The following is a 13,316-nucleotide window of genomic DNA, read 5'->3' on the forward strand; positions in this document are numbered from 1 at the left end:
ACCCAGCTCTGATTTATCCCCTGCTCTGGGACACGCAGAGCAGATCCTGTCCTGGCTCCTGCTGTGTCACAGGGACATTGGGGACACAGCAAAAAAACCAACCAGCATCAAATATCCGTTTGTAGCTGGGATTAAACCCCGACCATCCCTCTGTACCTTCCTGCAGGTTTGCACAAGAGATTTTCCTTGGCTTCCCCCTCCCTCCCTCCCTCCCTCTCTCCTGTGCAATATTTGCATTTCACAAGTCCAAAGCCACCTCCAGCTCCAAGCCCTGCAATCCAAACACGCTAAAAAAGGAAAGGTGAAAAAGGAAAAGTGGCTGGTGTGACGTGTGCTGTGCCCTGTGCCCAGCGCTGCTGGGGCTGGAGCCTCTCGGGAGAGCAGAGAGCTGCTCTGCTGGGCCTTGGGGACACTCTGGGGACAGCAGGGGAAGGGTCACAGGTGTCAGGGGCACTGCGAGAGCGGGTTGCAGCATCCATCCCATCCCATGGATCCCATCCCATCCTATGGATCCCATCCCATCCTATGGATCCCATCCATCCCATCCTATGGATCCCATGGATCCCATCCCATCCCATGGATCCCATCCCATCCTATCCCATCCCATCCTATGGATCCCATCCCATCCTATCCCATCCCATGGATCCCATGGATCCCATCCCATCCCATGGATCCCATCCTATGGATCCCATGGATCCCATCCCATCCCATGGATCCCATTCCATGGATCCCATCCCATCCCATCCCATGGATCCCATCCCATCCCATGGATCCCATCCCATCCCACGGATCCCATCCCATGGATCCCATCCCATGGATCCCATGGATCCCATCCCATCCTATGGATCCCATCCCATCCTATGGATCCCATCCCATGGATCCCATCCCATCCCTTCCCATCCCATCCCACCCTATGGATCCCATCCCATCCCATCCCATGGATCCCATGGATCCCATCCCATCCCATGGATCCCATCCCATCCTATGGATCCCATCCCATCCCATGGATCCCATCCTATGGATCCCATCCCATCCTATGGATCCCATCCTATGGATCCCATGGATCCCATCCCATCCGATCCCATCCCATCCTATGGATCCCATCCCATCCTATGGATCCCATCCCATCCCATGGATCCCATCCCATCCCATGGATCCCATCCTATGGATCCCATCCCTTCCCATGGATCCCATCCCATCCCATGGATCCCATCCCATGGATCCCATCCTATGGATCCCATCCCATCCTATGGATCCCATCCTATGGATCCCATGGATCCCATCCCATCCTATCCCATCCCATGGATCCCATGGATCCCATCCCATCCCATGGATCCCATCCTATGGATCCCATCCCATCCTATGGATCCCATCCTATGGATCCCATCCTATCCCATGGATCCCATCCTATGGATCCCATCCCATCCTATGGATCCCATCCTATGGATCCCATCCCATCCCATGGATCCCATCCTATGGATCCCATCCCATCCTATGGATCCCATCCCATCCCATGGATCCCATGGATCCCATCCCATCCTATGGATCCCATCCCATGGATCCCATCCCATCCCTTCCCATCCCATCCCATCCCATGGATCCCATCCCATCCTATGGATCCCATCCTATGGATCCCATGGATCCCATCCCATCCTATCCCATCCCATCCTATAGATCCCATGGATCCCATCCCATCCTATCCCATCCTATGGATCCCATGGATCCCATCCCATCCTATGGATCCCATCCCATGGATCCCATTCCATGGATCCCATCCCATCCCATGGATCCCATCCCATCCCATCCCATCCCATCCCATCCCATCCCATCCCATCCCATCCTATGGATCCCATCCCATGGATCCCATCCCATCCCTTCCCATCCCATCCCATCCTATGGATCCCATCCCATCCCATCCCATGGATCCCATGGATCCCATCCCATCCTATGGATCCCATCCCATCCCATCCTATGGATCCCATCTCATGGATCCCATTCCATGGATCCCATCCCATCCCATGGATCCCATCCCATCCTATGGATCTCATCCCATCCCATGGATCCCATGGATCCCATCCCCACATTCCAGGGGAAGCAGGAGAGGTGCTGGGGGCACCAGAAACGCTCCCTCTCACAGCAAGGCTGACACTGGGGATGGGACAGAGCAGCTCAACCTGCTGCGGGTAAAAATGCTGGTATAAATAGAAATGTAAATAAATATAAATCTATCAAAATAAATTTAAAAATAAATATAAAAATAAGAATAAAAATAAATAGAAATAACATAAATGTCTGTGTGCAGGGACACCTGCAGTGGGTGCCAGGTCCTGCACAGAACAGCCCTGAAAAATCAGAGCAAAACTCAACTAATCCCTGTCTCTCCCTAAATCCCAAATGTTCCCAGCCCTAAATCCTGTCCTGAAGCACCCCCTCAGCACCTGGCTGCTGAGGGATTTACCTCAGCACGCAGGAGCTTCACTCGTTTTGTACCTAATTATCACAAATTATTGTTACTACTACTATAATAGCAATAGCAATAATAATAATAATAGTAGTAGTAGGAATAAGAATAAGAATAAGAGTAGGAATAAGAATAAGAATAAGAATAAGAATAAGAATAAGAATAAGAATAAGAATAAGAATAAGAATAAGAATAAGAATAAGAATAAGAATAAGAATAAGAATAAGAATAAGAATAAGAATAAGAATAAGAATAAGAATATTTCTTCAGAGCCTGAAACATTTGCTGGGATTCAATTTCAGGATGCTCTTTGCGGCAGGAGATTCCCAACAGCCACCAGCGTGTGAAAGGAGTCACACCAGATTTTCCTAGCGCCGACACTTTTATATTTGCTTAGCACGCCAAGAGGCCTTATATAGCATTAGTTTATTCCAAAAATTTGATATTTACAGAGCAAAAATTAAAAATGTGATATTATAATCGCGGCGGTGCGGAGGGCGCGCTTACGACAGTGCCGCTGTTCGCTTTGCGGCGGTGTGGCAGTCCCGTTGTACGACAGTGTGGCTGTTCGCTTTGCGGCGGTGTGGCAGTCCCGTCGTACGACAGTGCTGCTGTTCACTTTGCGGCGGTGTGGCAGTCCCGTTTTACGACGTGCGGCGCGGCGCTTGGCGGCGGCCATGGCGGCCCGGTTCAGCGGGGTGCTGCAGCTGACGGAGCTCGACGATTTCATCGCTCCCTCGCAGGTGGGGCCACACCGGGGGTGACAGGGCCGGGGACCCCCGCGGCCAGGGGCTCCCGAGGCAGCCAGGGGCTCAGGAGACCGCCGGGAGCCGCGGGGTGGGCGCTGAGGGGAGCCGGGGGGTGCCACCCTCAGCCGCTGCCTCACGGCACGGGGACCCCCTCAGACCTTCTCCCGCTGCTGTTGGCGATGGGAAAAGGACTAAAAGTGAGGATTGGGCGCTGTCCCTCCTTGCGCAGGGCTCAGGGTCACTGTGGGGTCACTCTGGGGTCACTCTGGGGTCACTGGGGTCACTCTGGGGTCACTCTGGGGTCTGGGGTCACTGTGGGGTCACTCTGGGGTCTCTGGGGTCACTGGGGTCACTCTGGGGTCACTCTGGGGTCTGGGGTCACTCTGGGGTCACTGTGGGGTCACTCTGGGGTCTCTGGGGTCACTGGGGTCACTCTGGGGTCACTCTGGGGTCTGGGGTCACTCTGGGGTCACTGTGGGGTCACTCTGGGGTCACTCTGGGGTCACTGGGGTCACTCTGGGGTCACTCTGGGGTCTGGGGTCACTCTGGGGTCACTCTGGGGTCACTCTGGGGTCACTGGGGTCACTGGGGTCACTCTGGGGTCACTGTGGGGTCACAGCAGGCTCAGCCCCATCCCAGGAAAGCGATGTTAAACTGGGGTTCCCCAGGAAAAGCTGGAGGTTTCCGTGGATGGGAGGAAAGCCCACGGCATTCAGGAGGGAATGAGCGGCGAGGATCAGCTCCTGTCAGTGCATTTATTATTATTTATTATTATTTATTCTTATTTATTATTATTTATTATTATTTATTATTATTTATTATTATTTATTATGATCTTGCACTGCAAAAACGCAAAATAATAATCCTGGATGCTGAGAAACACGGCAGGAAAACCGAGATGAGATGGGTGGAAAGGGAAACAGCAAATCCCGTTAATTCTCCCTGTAGGGCTTGGGTTTGCTTTGGTTTTATTTATTCTTCACGTAAATAAGGAGCTCTGCTTCTGTGTTTCGAGTGAAGGATCCAAATGAGTCGTTCCTGCAAGGCTCTGAGCCCTGCAAAGATGGATTAATTCAGGGGGGAAACCTCAAAGTTCTCAAAGGAGAAGTAGGACAAGGAGTCACGGGGTGCTTGAATAATAAAAAGTGGATAAAATTCAGAAAAGCCCTTGGGGCTTGTGCTGGGACACCAGAGCTGAGCTCCTGAGAGCTCCTTCTGTCACAAAATCCAACCCTGGCTGGCACTGAGCACCTCCCTGGGCCGGGATCTGCAGGGAAGAGTCGGGATTTGCTCCCGGATTTTGGGGAGGAGGAGGAGGAAGAGGCTGGCCAGGCTCTGCTCCTGTCAAAGCTCCAAAAGCAGAGCTGAGCTCTTCAGAAAGAGCAGGATTCTCCCGTGGGCTTGGGATGATGCTGGAAAAGTGTTCTTCCTGTTCCAGAGGGGTGAGGAGCCTCTGCTTTGACATTTTCCTTACAGTGCTGAAAGAAACTCGGGGCAATTCCAGCCTGGTTTGAGGGGGGAGGATGCAGAGCTGCTCTTTGATCCCTTTATTTGTGTTCAATCCCCTCTTCCTCGCTCAGCTCCTCAATTCCAGGCTCTGCTGCTCTTTCAGGAATGCATCAAGCCTGTGAAAGTGGACAAAAAGCCTGGAAAAGCAGCAGCCAAGATCAGAATCGAAGCTGATGGAAGCTATTTCCAGGTCAATCAGGTACGTGGGGTCTTCTGTTGAATGTAAAAATCCCAGAGAAATGAATGTATTTTAAGTATTTTAATTATTTACATCCATTTAATGCCTCAAAGAGATGTTGTCAGCATTCTTGGAATTCTTTTCTTTCTGATTGATAATCAATAATTCCAATTTTGTGTCACTTTTATGCTCTGAAACACGGGCATTAATTACTTATTATTAATATAAGAGCAGATAAGCTGAGATTGCATTAAAATTTATCAGAATTTTAACTTATAAATTCATTTCTAAGCAGTTATTTTATAATCAGTATTTCCAATTTATTCCAATTTTTTATACTCTAAAGCAATGCCATTAATTGGTGATGATTTCCATAAGAGAGCAGATAAGATGAAAAGTTTATTTATTTTATCAATATTTAAGGATTGGCAATTCCAGGTTAGTTGTGACAATGTCCTTGTGCTCACTCAGAGATTTAATCAAGATCTTTTTAATAAATCTTGCTGGATTTTTTTAAAACAATATTTCAAATTATTTCTTTAAAAGCTTAAAAAATTTAGAAGCTTCCAAAATTCAGGTTGAGGTTTTCCTGTTTTCACCAAAAAAAAGTTGTCATTGCTCTGTTAACCCAGCTGGGAATTCCTCTAGGGATGGAACTTGGAACTTTAGGCAGATTTTAATTTAAAAAAAGGAGAATACAGCACTTCCAAAAGAGTCTGGTTCCTTATTTTAAAAAATTAATTATGCCTCATTTCCTGGTCTATTCCTGGCTTTACTGAGGAGTGATGATTAGAGGAGAATCTCTTGGGAAAATCAAATTATTCAGGGCAGATAGAAGGGAAAATAATCCCTTCCAGTGCCTGGGATGAAATCCCTCAGCAAATTCCCCTTCCTGTGCCAAATTATCCATTAAAAGCAGCCAACTTCAGGTGACTTTGTCCTCATCTTATTAAAAATAAAGATTTCTTTTAAATGATGAGCCAAGAGCATCAAAAGAGCAACATCTTCATTATGATTTGGAACAAAGTGAGGAAATTGCTGCTCCAATTCTGGGATCAGAACTGAGCCTGCTCTGGGTGTTTTTTTTGTAGGATGGGGAAGCACAAAAGCTGGAGAAGGCCAAAATCACCCTGAACGATTGCCTGGCCTGCAGTGGCTGCATCACCTCGGCTGAGAGCGTTCTGGTCAGCCAGCAGAGCCACGGGGAGCTCTGCAAGGTGCTGGCCCTCAACAAGGTGGGTCCCACTCATCCCTGGAGAAAAAAAGGGAAAACCCACAGGAAAAGGGAATTTCAGAGCCCTGAGGGATCCCAGGCTGTTCTTGCCGCACTATTCTGGTTTATTCTCATTTTTTTAAAGAGTTTGGAAGGGTTTGGTGTCAATCCCTGCCTCAGAGTGAACGTGAGGAGCTCTGGGGTGCTGCCAGCTCTGCCTGTGCCACACTTTGGGATTGTTTGGTTGTTTTTTTCCAGGCTGCTGCTGCCCACGAGCAGAAACTGGTGGTGGTTTCTGTCTCTCCCCAGTCCAGAGCCTCCCTGGCTGCAAGGTGCAAGCTGGGGCTGCTGGAGACAGCTCAGAAGCTGACCACGTTCCTCAAGAGTTTAGGCAAGTGTGGGGCTCTGCTCTGCTCTGCTCTGCTCTCTGGCCTGGGGGTTCAGCACAAGCTGAGAGTGGATTCCAAACTGTCCAAAATTCACTCACAGGATGAATTTGGAGTGAGGGAAGGAAAGCTTGGAAAAAAGGAGGGTGAGGCACTTCTTCTGAGGGCAGATGGTAACAGGACAAGGGAAAGGATTTGAATCTCCAGATGGGAGATTGGGATGGAATTCCTGGCTGGGAGGGTGGGGAGGCCCTGGCACAGATTCCCAGAGAAGCTGGGGCTGCTCCATCCCTGGAAGTGCCCGAGGCTGGGTTGGATCACCCTGGGATAGTGGAAAATGTCCCTGCCCATGGAACTGGCTGAGCTTGAAGGTCCTTTCCACCCCAAACAATTCCATCAGTCTATGAAACCTGTGAAGAACCATTGAAAATAAATTTACATTTTACATTTCCACCTCTCCTGTCACTTCTCCTCTGACCTGAAAAACCTTCCCTGTCAACTGCAGGGCTCGGTACCTGCCACTGAGTTTGCCTCTGGTTGGAGTGGAAGGTTTTTTGTCACATTTTGCTGTGTCCTGAGGGTTTTAACCCAGCTGCTGTCCTGCCCAGGTGTGCACCACGTGTTTGACACAACTTTCTCCAGGAACTTCAGCCTCCTGGAGAGCCAGAGGGAGTTCGTGAGACGCTTCCACAGACAAGCAGATGACAAAAAGGCTCTGCCCATGCTGGCCTCTGCCTGCCCAGGTATGGCTTCAGTTCCAGCTGCAATCAAAAGTCCAGCAGCTGCTCAGAAAGGTGCAAATGGATGTTTTTTGGGATTATTCTCCTGACAGCACAGATCTTGGTGTTAAAGCAGTGGTGAGACATCTTCCAGTGAATCTGGCCTTACACTTGGCTTTTGAGGCTGAAAATGGTTATTGATGGGCACTAAACCTGGGCTGTGGGGAGAATGAGCAGAGTGGAGGTCTTCTTCTTATTCTTTAATTTCAGTTGTTAATTATGTTCCTTCCAGGTTGGATCTGCTACGCAGAGAAAACCCACGGCAGCTTCATCATTCCCCACATCAGCACCACCAAATCCCCCCAGCAGGTCATGGGCTCCTTGGTCAAGGGCTACTTTGCAGAGCAGCAGGTAAAGCTCTAAAAATGCTCTTCTTACTGCAAAATTCCTCAAATTCAACATTTAGGCCGATTTTTAATTTTTTTTTTGCTGTGTTACACACATTCAAGGGTCAATATTGCCTTGCAGAAGGCAGCAAATCTTCCTCACTTCTGTCTGAGCTAATGAATAGTAATTAGGGTAGAACACTAATCACAGGCTAATTAAATTGAAGCCTCTGAATTATTTGGGAAAGCTGAGGAACATCATTTTCAGTGCCCTTGTGCTCCTGTTGTGCAGGGCTGGTGAATAATTTCAAGTTAAGTGACCCAAGCCAAGGCTGCAGTCGGTGCTTACGTGCAGATCGTGGCTTCTCTAGAAATGATCCCTCATTCCCATCCTGATGTTCTGCTTCTGTCCTTAGCCTGTAACCTCTGGAATCTTTCCAGGTGGGAGCTGCAGTCCAAACAAACAGCCTGCATTGGGCCAGGAAGGGGCTGCAGCACCCAGTGGATTTCTTGTGGGGTTTATGGAGGAGCAGCACTTGGACACTTGCAGCTGCAGATTTGGGACAAAATTTGGCAACTTGTGGGAATTATTTGGCACAAGAGACTGAAACAGTGGCCCAGGGTCAGTGACCTGTTTGCTCAGCCTGTGTTTATTGCTTGGATGATCCCGAGGTTTTTGTGGGACTCCAGATCATGTCCTGAGGGGCTGAGCTTTGGGAGCAGGGAGGAAGTTTATTCCCTAAAGGCTTAATTAGGGATTGGCTCCCCTGCCTGACCTTGGATCATTGCACCAGAGTGAGGGAAACTTCCAGGAGCTGAAGGGAACCTCAGGAAAGATGGAAAGAGATGATTCCCAAGGGCCTGGAGTGCCAGGACACAGGGAATGGCTGCCCACTGCCAGAGGGCAGGGTTAGATATTGGGAAGGAGTTCCTGAATGGGAGGGTGTGGAATTGGGATGGAATTCCCAGAGAAGCTGCTCCTGGGTCCCTGGAAGTGTCCAAGGACAGGCTGGACAGGCTTGGAGCACCCTGGGGCAGTGGAAGGTGTTGGGGTTGGAACTGGATGAGCTTTAAGGTCCCTCCCAACCCAAACCATTCCAGGATTCCACAAAACCTGTGAAGGAGCACGACTGCAGACCCTGACTGAAATTGCCTTCTAGGAGAGAAATCATTTCATTTATGCAGAAATATCTAAACACACAAATATTCACTAAGAGTGGGGATGATGGCATTATTTTCCCCACTCTCCTTTGCTCCTGGCATGCCCTCCCTGAGGACAGGGGGATTTTGGCTGCCCCAGCCTTGTCTCTCTTGCAGCACCTGCCCCCTGACAGGATCTACCACGTCACAGTCATGCCCTGCTATGACAAAAAGCTGGAGGCCTCCAGGCCAGACTTTTTCAACCAGGAATACCAGACCAGGGATGTGGATTGTGTCATCACCACAGGTAAGCAGAGCCACAGGAGATTCCCAATTCCAGCTCATTCTGGGAGCCTTACAGCGTCCCCTGGCTTTGGATATTCATCTATATTTACATTTAATAGTGCAAATCATGCCCTGGTAAAATGCAGCTACGGTTTTAGGCACTGCCCTGGGGGGGGGTTGTTTTTCTGTATCCCAAAAATAAGAACTCTTCATGCTTGGTTCTGCTCTAGGAGAAGTGCTGAAGCTGCTGGAGCAAGAAGGAGTGTCCCTGTCAGATGTAGATCCCTCTCCCCTGGACACCATGTAAGAACAAAATCCCATTTCAGTCATGTTCCCTTTCCTCCAGGATTTAAGGAGTTCAGAATTTCCCTTTCCCCCAGGATTTAAGGAGTTCAGAATTCCCCTTTCCCTCAGGATTTAGGGAGTTCAGAATTTCCCTTTCCTCCAGGATTTAGGGAGTTCAGAATTCCCCTTTTCCTGCTGTTTCACACAGATGTTTTTGCCCTTGGTTTGGTTTCTTGTGTCACTTGAACCAGAACAATGGGGAGTTAAAATATTTAATGTACAGAATATCACTCCAGCTCCTTTCATCCCACAAAAAGCTGCTGCAGGCTTTGGGAAGGACAAGAATCTGTCCCAGTGATAAAAATTTCCTGGAGCAGAAGCTGTTGTTATCAGAGGCACTGCAAAGACCCCAGAATTAGAGCAGAACTAACAGATATTTAGGTCACTCAGATAATCTCCAGAAGACTTGTAGTGAAAAGTGACATTTGAGACGAGTCAGATGGGACTGGGGTTGTTGAACTGAGGAGGAATTCCTGCCCCAGGGCCAGCTGCACACACTGGGGTGGGGTGAGGTGACATTTTGGGGTGTGAGGTGACAGCAGGGCTGGCTCTGCACTGAGCACCCAGAGCTGCCTTGGCTTCAGGGCATGGGGAACATCCCCAGAGTTCCAGGAAAGGCTCAGCAGCAGCACCTCCCTGGATGATACAGGGTGATCCATAGAGAATCACAGAGTCCTGGAAGGGTTTGGTTGGCAAGGACTGGAAATTCATCCAACCCCAACACCTTCCACCCTCCCAGGCTGCTCCAAACCCCATCCAGCCTGGCCTGGGACACTCCAGGGATCCAGGGATCCACAACCTCAACAAGTGCCAGGAGTCCCTGGTGCTATTCCCAGGAGAAAGGGAAAAGCTGGGGCTCAGAGGAGGCTGCTGCTCCCGTTATCCTGAAGCCCCTGGAGCTTTGTTTGATGCCAAATTCCCTGAAGCTGCTGCTGTGCCCTCCCCAGGCTCGGCAGGGCTGCGGAGGAGCTGAGCAGCCACCGCGGCGGGGGCTCGGGGGGGTACCTGGAGCACATTTTCAGACACGCGGCACAGGAGCTCTTCGGGATCCACGTGGGCTCAATCCACTACAAACCTCTCAAGTAAGAAGCTGAAATCCCACAGAAAACTCGGTTTTTCAGGAATTCTCCTCGCTGAGGAGCTGGAGGGTTTTTTTTTTTTGTGATGGTCACTTGCAGGCTGAGAGTTGGCTGCTCCCTCCCCCAGCTGCTGAGCAATAAATCAGCAATAAATCAGCCAATTCCATGCAGAATTCCAGGGAAAATTTCCCAAGGAGAACTCCAGCCCCTTCCTCACCCACACCCTGCAGTTTGGCCTCCACTGATAATTTCTATCATAATTATAAAATTTTAGAGTAATTGAGAAGGCAGAGCTCTGGTGGAGCTGGGATTCCTCACCTTGGATCAGGCCAGTCAAGGGGATTTGTCACTGATTATTGATCCCAAAAAACCTTGTGGGAGGGCTTTGGGGCTCTGTTTAACTGTAGTGAAAGAGAAAATAAATCACCTGAGTTTGGGCATTGGGGCTCATCCACCTGAGATTCCCTCTGGCTTCCCAGTTATAATTTAATGTATCCTTTGACATTAATTATATCCCTAATGAGCAACTTGTATGTTTAGGAAGCAGAAAAAACAGTCTCAAAAATTTGATAAAAATCCAATTACTTACTTTTTACCAGGATTAGGTATTCCCACTAACCTTAGAAATCTGGAATCCTCAAGGCTTTGTTCCCATGTTTTATGATCTGGTAGAAATTAAAAAATCCCCTCAGGGATTTAATGTTGGCTGAAGGAACTCGGGTCTGTCAGGGCAAGGCTCCCTGTGCTGAACTTTTCAGGCTTTTTCCAGCCCAGGTGTCCTTCAGCAAACTCTGCTCAGGTGGCCCCAGCAATCCTGGAAGGCTCTGGAAGGAATTCCTTCCCGTTTTTCTTGCACAGAACTAGGACAGCTCTTCAATGAGATTCACCAAGAATTTGGGTTTTGCACTTTTGGGCCCTTTGAAGTTTAAAATAGAAACTCGTTTGGAGAAGCCATTCCCTGTGCTCTGCTCCCTCAGGAACAAGGACTTCCAGGAGGTGACCCTGGAGAGGGATGGAGAGGTTCTGCTCCAGTTTGCTCTGGCCTATGGCTTCAGGAACATCCAGAACCTGGTGCAGAAGCTGAAGCGAGGGAAGTGCCCCTATCACTACGTGGAGGTCATGGCCTGTCCCTCAGGTGAGGCTGCTCTGCTGCAAACCCAGCCTGGGAGGAGCTCCAGGGAATTCCAGACAGGAAAAATGGGGGATTTCTCATCCCCTTGAGGTGTGACAGCCTCAGAGCTGTGTGGGGATTTTCCTACCTCTGAGCCAGCAATTCCTCAGGATTTATGGAATTGCAGCTGGATTCTGTTATACAGAATTTGCATCATTAATTTAAGTTTTTCCTGAGCTCTTTGATACCTGAGTGAGGGGATTTTCCCCCTGAAACTGCCCAACCCTGACCATCACACTCACAGAAAATGCTGCTGTGGCTGGTGGAGAAAGTCACTTCCTTAATGTTTTATTCCATTTTCCTTTTCCTTGGGAGCAGGGGCAGCCTGGACCCACTGAGGGATCTCTCAGAGCTGCTCCTTCCCAAGGATCCACAGAGCTCTGGGAGCTTCCCAGTGTTCAGCCCAGCTCCCAGGACACATCCCAGGCACTTTTCCCTTTCCTCTGGCTGAGCCTCCAAGGCTGGGCTCACCTGGACTGGGCTCTGGCTCTGTCCTGGGGGCTGGAGATAAGAGCTGGCAGATTCCCAGCTGGAGCCAGCCCAGCATCTCCCTGCCCTGTGCTGCTGGGAGATAACTGGGACTGAGCCTCCGTGCCTGAGGTGTTTTCATTCCTGCAGCTGCTTGCAGGAGCAGAATAAATGAACTGGAATTTCTTCAGGGTTGTTTTTCCAGCTGAAATTCTCCATCCCTTCTTTCCCCCCCAGGCTGTTTGAATGGAGGAGGGCAAATCAAACTGGAGGGGGAATCCAGCAAGGAGGAGCTGCAGCAGGTGGAGAGGTTGTATGAATCCCTGAGGGCTGAGAATCCAGAGGAAAACCAGGCTGTGGGGGAGCTCTACCAGCACTGGCTGGGGGGCTGGGGCTCAGAGAAGGTTCTGGAAGTGCTGCACACACAATACCACGCCGTGGAGAGAGCAAACTCTGCCCTCAACATCAAGTGGTGAGGGCTGCCCGGCCCAGCAGATCCTCAGTGCCTTCTGAACTCCCACTGCTGATTCTCCAAGGACTCTCTGCAATTCCTGCCTCTGGGAATGTGCCTGGCACTGCTCATTCCTTCAGCTGGAGGATGAGGTGATGGGAATGAACCCCAAATTCTGACAGGAGACACATCCCAGGCTGATGGGCCAGACCCTGCACTGCTCCAGCAGCCCCATTCCTGCCAGAACCGAGCAATTCATGGACTGAGAGCTCAGCTCCAGGCTGAGCTTTGTGTCACACCCCAATCTTCCTCCCCCAGGCCTTGCTGGATTGTCCCAGCTCTCAGTTCTGTGCCTGCCTCTGCTGGAACGTCCTCACTGCATTAGAAATGTTCTCCTGAGGCCTGGCGGTGCCACAGCTCGCTGCCCTGTGTGGTCTGTGCCCTCAGAGAGGGGCATCCAAAGCCTGGGATCATCCCTGGGGCTGGCTCAGTGCCTGCTGGAAAGGGACTGGAGTGAATGCTGGACAAAACCCTGTGATTCCTTGTCCTTAAATTATAATAATTTATACCAAGGGCAATTCCTTCTCTGTCTTTCCTTCCTCCGCACACAGCAGGGAGTCAGGGAGTTGTCACGCTTACCCACCCTCTGCAGCCACTTACTGAGGGGTAATATCCCTAAATCCAGACAAAACAGGCACTAACTGATGGAGAACATCCCAAAATTACCACAAAATAATTCCTGACCTTGGGGCTGGCAGGAACCAAAGCTTCCTCTG

General features: G+C 49.9%; 1 protein-coding gene across 3 annotated transcripts; it reads left to right on the forward strand.

Annotated features, from left to right (window-relative positions):
* The first annotated feature begins 2,918 nt into the window (after nt 1–2,918).
* Nucleotides 2,919–13,313, forward strand: CIAO3 (cytosolic iron-sulfur assembly component 3). 3 transcript variants are annotated; one of them, XM_058849785.1, is made up of 11 exons: nt 2,920–3,204; nt 4,823–4,918; nt 5,989–6,132; nt 6,369–6,501; nt 7,105–7,239; nt 7,508–7,626; nt 8,919–9,048; nt 9,257–9,329; nt 10,319–10,453; nt 11,428–11,585; nt 12,327–13,306. In XM_058849785.1, the coding sequence occupies exons 1-11, from the start codon at nt 3,139–3,141 to the stop codon at nt 12,563–12,565; spliced, it is 1,428 nt and encodes a 475-aa protein (XP_058705768.1). In that variant the 5' UTR covers nt 2,920–3,138; the 3' UTR covers nt 12,566–13,306. The 3 variants fall into 3 exon arrangements, with proteins under 3 accessions (XP_058705771.1, XP_058705768.1, XP_058705769.1); XM_058849786.1 differs by lacking the exon at nt 2,920–3,204 and adding an exon at nt 4,065–4,652 and having other exon boundaries at nt 12,327–13,313; XM_058849788.1 differs by lacking the exon at nt 10,319–10,453 and having other exon boundaries at nt 2,919–3,204; nt 12,327–13,312.
* Nucleotides 13,314–13,316: the final 3 nt, after the last annotated feature.

The sequence above is a fragment of the Poecile atricapillus genome, chromosome 14 (genome assembly GCF_030490865.1).
Source record: "Poecile atricapillus isolate bPoeAtr1 chromosome 14, bPoeAtr1.hap1, whole genome shotgun sequence".
Classification (NCBI taxonomy): domain Eukaryota; kingdom Metazoa; phylum Chordata; class Aves; order Passeriformes; family Paridae; genus Poecile; species Poecile atricapillus.